The sequence below is a fragment of the Lipotes vexillifer genome, unplaced genomic scaffold, assembly GCF_000442215.2.
Source record: "Lipotes vexillifer unplaced genomic scaffold, Lipotes_vexillifer_v1.1 scaffold75, whole genome shotgun sequence".
Lineage (NCBI taxonomy): Eukaryota > Metazoa > Chordata > Mammalia > Artiodactyla > Lipotidae > Lipotes > Lipotes vexillifer.
Genome location: NW_006771517.1, coordinates 1,844,810 through 1,854,516, shown reverse-complemented (window position 1 = coordinate 1,854,516; position 9,707 = coordinate 1,844,810). Strand labels below are relative to the sequence as shown.

At 50.7% G+C, this 9,707-nt stretch overlaps 1 protein-coding gene across 1 annotated transcript in view; it reads right to left on the bottom strand.

Annotated features, from left to right (window-relative positions):
• The window catches only part of PDRG1 (p53 and DNA damage regulated 1), a 19,545-nt gene continuing 9,838 nt past the window's right edge, over positions 1-9,707 (bottom strand). The window contains exons 2-6 of the mRNA XM_007446896.1: positions 5,104-5,288; positions 3,194-3,269; positions 2,736-2,810; positions 708-788; positions 1-83 (exon numbers count right to left, since the gene is read on the bottom strand). Of these exons, the coding sequence (XP_007446958.1) occupies positions 1-83; positions 708-788; positions 2,736-2,810; positions 3,194-3,269; positions 5,104-5,288 (500 nt within the window). The remainder of the gene's footprint in view (positions 84-707; positions 789-2,735; positions 2,811-3,193; positions 3,270-5,103; positions 5,289-9,707) is intronic.

The following is a 9,707-nucleotide window of genomic DNA, read 5'->3' as shown; positions in this document are numbered from 1 at the left end:
TCATCCTTTCAAGATGACCTTGAGAGCTTTAAGCTCATCCTCGTTGAGGGGGTTCAGGTTAAAACCCTTCAGCTCTGGTTTGCCTAAGGAGAGAAGACAATTCATCAGCGAGTTGGGCTCCTGCTGTCCAACCTACTGGCCCTGGAGTCAGGCCTGGGAAAGGGGCTTACACTGCATTCATGCTGCCAAACACTTGGCCTTGAGGTCTGACAGAAATGGACCTCAAATTCTGCAATGCACTGAACAATGCACATCCACACCTGCTCCTGAGTCACCAAGAATCTGCAGAGTCATGACTGCTGTCTAGAAACCTCCAGATTTGCACCAGACTGTGACCAATCTGGAGTGGTTTGGTTTACCTAGAAATTCAGCTCTAACCTGGACCACCTGACTGAGGCCTTCTGACCCTTAGTCAGAGCTATCCTAGTCCCGACACCATGCCCTGGCATAAATGTGAGCTATCCCAGGCCATTCCTGGTGCCTGAAAACAACTTGTGACAGGAATAAGATCCCACAAACTTCCCGTCCATTGCATCTCTGGGCGGCTCGAGACAACCCTGCCCACTGCCCACAGCTTCAGTGCCACTCACCAGCTGCCCGGGTCACCGCCAACCTGGAGGAGCTTCCCACCCCTGCCTTCAAAGTCCGTGTTGATGGTTGTCTCCCCTCCTGGTTTCCAGCCCCACCCCCAGCCCCCAGGCCAATACCTTGGGCCTCAAAGAGGCGATTGACCTTCACTTTAAGTTGTTTCCGGAGCCTCTCTATTTCTTTATCCAGATGTTCCTGATCTGAAAAATGAGATGGGCAAACAAGATGAGGTTATACTATAGAGAGATCTGAGGATGCCAGCCTCTCCCCAGCCCCCTTGAGAGCAAGGGGTCTCAGCATGTGGGAAAGAAAAGGAGACTTCGGAGACCAGCTGAGGAAGAAACTAAAGGCTAGAGAAGGGACATGACCTGCCCTGACCCGAGTGAGCCCAAAACAGGGCTGAACACACCAGTACCCTGACTCACAGTTCACCGAACTGTTTTCATTATGCAAAGTACCCTGGCCAGTGGATGGGGAAGGCAACGCCAGGATTTTAGGTTACCCTCCCACAGTGAAATTATGGAAAATTCAAATGTAAGGACAAAAAGAACCTAGATCCAGCCTACCCTAAGATGGATGGAAAACAGGTGGCTGAGGAATTTCACAAACCCACATTCATCAAGGTGAGGGGTTTTCACAAAGGCAGGATTGTGGTAACTGATACGTGAACAGTCAACGTGCAGCCTAATGCTCACGCTTAACCTAATTCACGGCTGTGAAGAGAAGGCTGTCTTACAGGATGCACTGCACCCAAAGGCAGGTGCACCGTGAGTAGTGCAACTGATCGGTGCCACCCAACCAACTCCCCCAGCTCTGTTTTCATCCACTCGTGAGTGACATTCCTGAATTCCTCACAGACTTCCATTCTTTCTGATGGGTGAAAGCCCTAACGAGCCGAGCCTCTGGCCTGGGCAGTGGTTCTGGTTCTCACTGTAAATGAGGAACCACAGCCTCACACAAGCTTGTTTAGCCTGTGTCCATCCCTGAGAACCAGAGGTGATGATGTCACAGAACTTCTCTATGTTGGTGACAAGACCACACTTGTGAGCTAAGAGAGCTGAGGATCCTGAACCCAGGCAGGCGATGCCCCGTGGAAGCTTAGTCTGAGCAGCCTCCAGCCTCCACCCAAGTGTAATGATGACTCTTAATTTTATAACCATAATATTAGTGTATGTTTTTCAACAAGACAGCTGGAAGCTTCTCCTCCAAGCTGACCTAGTTTTCTTTGCTAGAATTTCGGTTTCAATAGGGATAGAGATACCCTGTTTTCAGGGACAGAGGCAACCTTGTTGGTCCTCCTGGCCCACATGTTTTCAGGGGTACGGAAGAGAAAACATGCATAACTTGCCCTTTTCCCAGCCAAGGACCCATTTGTAGCCTGACCTTTTGCCTTTATGACACTCCTCCAAAGAGCCTCCAGGAACGTAGTTGTGAGATTTGAGTAACATATGTTGTGTATCCAGGCTGTGGCAGACCCTAGAGGTTCACTCTTCCCAAACGTCCATTTCAACCCACTTGCTACTGCAGGGGATGTGAAAAATAAGAGCTCCTCTGCCAGGCTCCCTGGCAGCTATGTGTGGGCATGTGCCTTAAATCCGGCAAATGAGGTATCAGCAGAAGTCCCTGAGGCGGACAGTCTTATTTTCAAAATAGAAGGCAAGGCCATATATGGAGAAAACCCTGTGCCTTTTCTCCAGCCTGGCACTCAAACATGAGACCTTCAATGATGACACAATAACCATGAGAACATGTTAAGGTGACACTGCTGAACAGCTGTGCCAGTCCTGTACTGCCCATCTCTGGACAGCTTCTTACATAAGAAAAACAGAACTCTATTTCCTTAACCCTCAATTTGTTGGATTCCTGTTATTTGCAGCCTAACTCATTCCTCACTGATAAACAAGCACTGCGCTAGGCACGCGTCCTCTTTTATCTCAACTTCACAACAACTGTGCTACGTAGAAGTGTCCCCCTTTTAGAGATGAGGAAATAACTCAGTGTAAGAGCAGGGATTAACGTGCACACAGCCGGCTCTCATCAAGCTGCTGCCCAAAGAAAGCCTGACTCTCGGTTCTCGGTTCTCGGTTAAGACCAAGGCTGGGGGGTGCGGGGGAACCTGTTCCTGACCCCTGCCCAGGAGGCCTTACCTTTCTCAATCATTTCCTTTGTCTCACGGTGAGGCATCCTGATAAACACGTTCCCAAAGCAAACCATCACGTCTTCTGAAATGGCAAACAGTCATTCCTTCAACAAATATTTTTATGCCAGGCATTGTTTTAGATGCTGAGAACACAGCGGAATAGGAGAAAGTTCCTGCCCTCATAGCTTATGTTATAGTGGAGGAGAGGCAATAAACAAAAAACATAATAAACAAAGATGTGATTTGTCAGACCCTGAAGAGTATCGTAGAGAAAACTAAAGCAGAGTAGCTGCTGAAACCCTGAGCCACAGTCTATGTCAGACCTGCAATACCGTCTCCCCCATCTCCACGGGCTGTGCTACATGCCTGTGGCCTCCTGCCCAGTCTCTATCAGGGACAAGTCAAAGGCCTTAGAAGGAAAACGGAACAGGCCTCCTGGGCTGCAGCGAGGAGGTCTAGGCTTACCAGAGAGGCTGAGATCCTTCTGCAGGGCCCTCAGGCCCTCCCGGTTCCGATTCCTTTTGGTATCCAGGTCCACAATCTGAAAAGCACAGGGGCAGGAAGGAACTCAGCTACTGATTACCCCAGCCTATACTCCCAACAGACCAGGGCTGTTAAAACCTAACAGAGACAAGCCATCATTCCTAGGTTAATTCCAATGTCCTGCCTAAAACAGACTGATGTGTGAAGGTATTTCTTCCCCCACTCAGCTTCCAGCTCCTTAAAAACAATGCTTTGTCCAGGTGTCTTTCCCCAAGAGGAGGTGCCGGGGAAATGTTTAATGACTAAATAGGTAAATTTTTTTTATTATCCACTGAAGCCTAGTTCTCAAGCTTTAGGGCATTTCAGAATCGCTAGGAGAGTGCAAACCACTCCCTGGACAAGCTCCTCCAGTTGATTCTGACCTAGTATCATGAAAAACCCAACAATATTAGATCAGAACAGCAGAGGTGTTGGCACTGAGACGGTGGTAACAGCCCAACAGCTACAAAGGGAGTGAGCAGGCTGTACAGCATACTGCCTGACAGCACTGGCTCTGAAGCCGAATACCCAGGTTTGAATCCTGCTGTCCACTATGAGCTATGTGATTCCACCTCTCTGAAAAAAGTAGACAGGAACAGGGCCCACCACATAGGTTACTGTTATTTTAAACTTTTTGTTATTTATTTATTTGGAGTATAATTGCTTTAGTTATAATTGCTGTGTTAGTTTCTGCTGTACGATGAAGTGAATCAGCTATTATGTATATATATATATATCCCCTCCCTCTTGGACCTCCGTCCCCAATCCCCGATCCCACCCATCTAGGTCATCACAGAGCACCGAGCTGAGCTCCCTGTGCTATACAGCAGGCTCCCACTAGTTACTTATTTTACACATGATAGTGTATTTATGTCAAACCTAATCTCTCAATTCATCCCACCCTCCCCTTCACCCACGTGTCCACACATCCATTCTCTACATCTGTGTGTCTATTCCTGCCCTGCAAATAGGTACATCTGTACCATTTTTCTAGATTCCACATATATGTGTTAATATACGATATTTGTTTTTCTCTTTCTGACTTACTTCACCCAGTATGACAGACTCTAGGTCCATCCACATCTCTACAAATAACCCAATTTCATTCCTCTTTATGGCTGAGTAATATTCCATTATACACGTGGATGTATCTCACATCTTCTTTATCCAGTCATCTGTCGATAGACACATTTAGGTTGTTTCCATGTCCTGGCTATTGTAAATAGTGCTGCAATGAACTCTGGGGTACATGTGACTTTCTGTATTATGGTTTTCTCAGGGTATATACCCAGTAGTGGGACTGCTGGGTCATATGGTAGTTCTATTTTTAGTTTTTTTAAGGAACCTCCATACTGTTCTCCATAGTGGCTGTATCAGTTTACATTCCCACCTACAGTGCAAGAGGGTTCCCTTTTCTCCACACCCTCTCCAGCATTTATTTTTTGTGGATTTTTTGATGATTGCCATTCCAACTGGTGTGAGGTGATAACTCATTGTAGTTTTGATTTGCATTTCCCTAATAATTAGTGATGTTGAGTATCTTTTCCCACCACGAACTCCCTTAAAACCCTTGGCATTTCCATTAGAACCAGACCCAAACTCCCTGTGCAGGTCTACATGGCCCTCCATGGCCAGGGCCCAAAGCTCCTACCACGTCCCCACTCCGTGCCGTGCCACGCATTTGACCCACGTGATCTCACAACCGCCCAGTCTGTCGTCACAGCCCTTGGCCCACAAGCCTCGGTCAGCTCACGGCGAGGCCGAGCTGAAGCCAGTCCCGAACCACGCGCGTTTCTCTAGGCGCTCGCCATCAGGCCAAACCCGGGCCCCAGCCCCGCGGACGGGCCTCCTACCTGCCGTCTGTCCGCCAGCACCTCCTCGGCGAGCCCCTCCACCTCCACGAGGTACTGAAGCACCCGCTCCGCCTCGGGCGACAGCACGGTGTTCATCTGCTCCGACTCGGCTCGGCCGCGATCCGTATCCACCTCCGCTCTACCTCCGCCGCGGCTCGGTCCGCGCACTCGCCGATCTGACAGGGCTTCCGGCGCGCACGCGCAATTGAAAGAAGAACGGTGGCGCGCAGGCTCCAATGCACGCGCGGCGGGCGGACGCGAGAGGCGGGGCCTAGCTTTGGGGGGGCGGGGCTGAAGCGCCCCCTGCAGGCACAAACCTTTCAACCTCTCCCTTTCATACAGTTCTCGAGCCCCTCCTCTGTGCCAGGCAGTTTTAGGGGCTGAGGGTGCAGCATTGAACGAAACAAAGTCCATGCCCTCGTGCAACTTCATCTAGCCAGAAACATCGACAATTAATGACAAAACAAATAATTATATACTATGGCAGGCAGTGATAGTGCTTTGGAGAAATCAAATCATTCTTCCCCTCCCTACCTGAGGAACACCAAGGAGGCCCATGTGGCAGTGTGACTTATATTAACCTCTGACACCTTCAGGTTCCAGTTTATAAAATGAGAGTGAATAAAACTCCCCCTCATTGTCTTTCCTCAGTGTTGGAAGGAGGCAGGAATCTTTTTAAATTCAGTTTGACCCCCATGTTCGTTGAGCCCCTGTGTTAGGCCCAATGTCCGGAATAGCTGACCTAGACCCAAGGAAGGGGCTGGAAAACCATGGGCAGTGAGCGATGAAGTGCCAGCTCAGAAGAAAGTTGTGTAAGTGCTGGAAAGTGAATTGGTGTGGGCTGTAGGATCTGGGAAGACTTCCAAGACGAGGCAGGCAGGTGGAAAGTGGCGGCCCTTCAGAGCCAGAGGGTTCCCTAGAGATCTTCAAGCCCAATACCTCATTGTACAGCTGCGAAAACCAAGGTTGAGAGAGTGGCGAGGACTTTAAAAAGTCAAGAGCAGGGCCTCCCTGGTGGCACAGTGGTTGAGAGTCCGCCTGCCGATGCAGGGGATACGGGTTCGTGCCCCGGTCTGGGAGGATCCCACATGCCGCGTAGCGGCTGGGCCCGTGAGCCGTGGCCGCTGAGCTTGCGCGTCCGGCAACGGGAAAGGCCACGACAGTGAGAGGTCCACATATCGCAAAAAAAAAAAAAAAAAAAAAAAAGTCAAGAGCAGACCCGGTACTGGAGCTCTGACCTCTTGTTTCCCTGAGTCCAGCTTTTTATTTCTCTCCTTTTGGCCACTGTAACCTTTCACACCCCTTGCCTTACTTGAATTGCACAGCAGCCTTTGTGGGGATGGGTTATTACACACTTCACAGTTGCAGACTGAGGCAGGGAAAAGGGCAATGCTCTGTCACACAGCAAGCCAGACCGCAGCTGTCTCTGGACCCTGAAAAAAGGCCCTCCCCTAAATCGTGGCCCCAGAAGTCGCAGTAGCACCCCGTCTTTGCCTGGCCATTGGCTTCTTTCAACTGCCAGAGGCAGAGCTAGTTTTCCCTGCAGCCACCTGGCATGGGGAAAGAAGGAGATTCATTAAGGATTCCTCATTGAGGGTGAATTTGTCGCCAAACCCAGGATGTTTTGTGTAAACACCTTCTGGTTCAGAAACGCAGACGCAGGCCCTGTGAAGGAAGGGGGAACATTTGCCAAAGGAGAAACAGGCCTCACCAGGCATCTGTGGGGCCTGGACCCCAGGACTGGGTCTCCTCCATCTTGGGGCTCAAAGAGGGCTGGACCAGGCTGACCCCTGGCCCCTGGCAGATGGGCCCGGGTGAGGAAGGGTTGAGAAAGTCTCCCAAATTGGCAGCTTCTTGGCTGTGACTGGCCCTCGGAGGGCACCCCTGGCCACTGGCAATGTTGGGGAGGGAGGTCATATCTAAGACTTTGGGACAGTCAGACCTGAAAGGGCTCCTGTTTCAGAATCACTTATGTTTCAGAACCATCTATTTCACAAATATTTATTGACTGCCCTGGCCCTGTTATAGGGATTCCACCGTGAGCAAAACCAGACATTGTCCTTGCCCTCAGAAAGCTTTCAGTCTGGTGGGAGAGACAGACAATAAACACGTGAACAAGCAACTATATCATATGTCAGGTGGTGGGTGATAAGTGCTATGGAGCACACTGCAGGGCAAGGTGGAGAGGGAATGAACCAGGGACGACTTGAGATAAGGTAGTCAGGGAGGGCTTCTCTGAAGAGGTGGCATTTGTGCAGAGATGTGGAGGAGGTGAGCGGGTGAGCCACGTGGGCATCTGGGGGATGAGCATTCCAGGCAGAGGGAACAGCAAATACAAAGGCCCTGAGATGAGCCTTCGTTTGGCAAGTTGGAAGGACAGCAAAGCCAGTGTAGGTGGAACAGAATGTGGGGGGAAGGGGGGGGGCGGGCAGAGTAGGAAGTGATGTCAGAAAGGGGAAGGAGGCATGGAGCCTATGCGCCTATAGATGGGGCTATAGGTGCCCTGCCCACATGGCCAGGCCCTCCTTGGGGGTGGCCTGCAAGTACTGCAGCACAGGCCTGTGGCTTCCTGTTTCTCCCGGCTCACAGATGCAGGCTGAGTGGGGAATGCAGGTGAGTTAACATCCACAGGAGTGGCCCTCAACAAAGAAGAGGAAGGAGCTAGTGGCTGCCTACCCCAGCTTCTTTGCCTCTCTGTGGGAGACCCACGAGGAGGCTGTTACAATCATCCAGGCAGGAGAGGATAGTTGCTGGACAGAGGGTAGCAATGGAGATAGTGAACACTGGTGGGATTCTCCGGGCCTTTGCACACACTCTTCCATCAGCCTGGATTCGTTTTCTCCCAAACTTTGTACCTGTATAACTACTACATGTCCCCCACTTATCAGCTTGGTGTCACCTCCTCCCAAAGGTCAAGAGTCCTCTCGGGGCCCCCACAGCTTCCTGGGCTACCCACACCTCTGCACTTACCACACCATCTTTTTCTCTAATCATCTCCCTCTCCAGTTGACAGTTCCTCAGGGCAGGGACCTTGTCTGTCATGTTTGCTGCTGTGTCTCCAGGACTAGGATGGTGCCTGGCATACAGTCAGTGCTCAGCCATGGGCTCAACATGAAGCAGAACTTTCTAAAACCCAAAGTATCCAAAAGTGAACAGATCCAACCCAAGGGTAACTAGCTCCCCACGCCATAAGGTGAATAAGGCTGGACTGCCACGTTATTGGGACATTGCAGAGCATGGAACCCTCTGCAACTCAGGTGGAGGTGGACCCTCGGTCTTTCCTAACCAGAAAATTCTACCTAGTCACACTAGGGTATGCCCCATCTTTAGCCACCCACCGCCCCAGGCCAGAAGGGCTGTAACTACTGGGGCTTTGGTGTTTGGGGACTGGAGGCAATAAGAACGATGCTGCACCCCTTCCCCTTGGACCTCCTTTGACTGTTTCTGTGCGCCCCACCCTTGGGTAAGTGTTCAGTGACCAGCACCTACTTCTCTCCTTCGGGAGGACTGCTCTCAAGCTGCTGGAGCCTTCTGGGGGGACCCACCCTTCCTGCAAGCTGTAGCTCATCATTTCGGGGTTATGAAAGCCCACCTTCTTTGCGTAGGATGCTGGCAGGGGTGTGGGTGGATAACTCTGAGGTGTAACTTATGCTCCAGAGTTCCCCCATGGAGTCAGGCTGAAGCAGCCACCCACACGACATCCGCAAGTGCTACTTGGCTTCCTCTCCTTCCCTGTCCTGCCTCCCCCACTCCCTTATGGTCAGAACCCTCCAACGCTCCCATCTCACTCAGTAAAAGCCAAACTCCTCACCGAGGCCCGCAGGGCCCTACATGACCTGCCCTACCTCTCTGAGCATCTTCCACCTCTCTCTCCAGCACCTTGCTGCTCCTCAAACCAGCCAGGCACAGTTCCACCTCAGGGCCTTTGCACTGGCTGCTGCCTCCGCCTGTACTTTCCCTTGGTGTCCTCTTGTCTCCCCCGCTCAGCTCCTAAAAGTCTTTGCTTAAATTTCACCTTCTCAGTGAGGCCTACCCTGACCATTCTATTTAAAAATAAAACCCCCACCCCCCCAGTACTCCTGATCAACTTCCTCTGCTCTACTTTTTTTTTTTTTTACAGCTTTTGTCACTTTCCAGCATGCTATTTAATCTACTTATATTTATTGTTAATCTCCCTCTGTTAGAAAGGAAGTTCCATGAGGGCAGGAATCTTTGTCTCATTTGTTTCTGATGTATCTTCAATACCTAGAACACTACCTGGCCCACAGTAGGTGCTCAATAAACATTTTTGAATGAATGAATGAAGAAAAGAGCCAGAATTCTAACCAAGGCAGATCTCTCTGAGGCCAGGCTCTTAACCCCTGTGCTGGAGGTGGAGGTGGGAGTGGCAGGTCATGCCAGGCCTTGTTGTTAAGGTGAAGGGATTGGATTTTGTTCCCAGATCAATACGAAGCTACTGGAGGGTCTTGAGCAAGCAGGGGACGTGAGTGGGTTTTACCTTGTGAAACCTCTCTGTCTGTGGGGAGAGGATAGGCTAAAAAGGACAAGTATGGTGCGGTCGTGTGTGTGTGTGTGTGTGTGTGTGTGTGTGTGTGTGTGTGTGT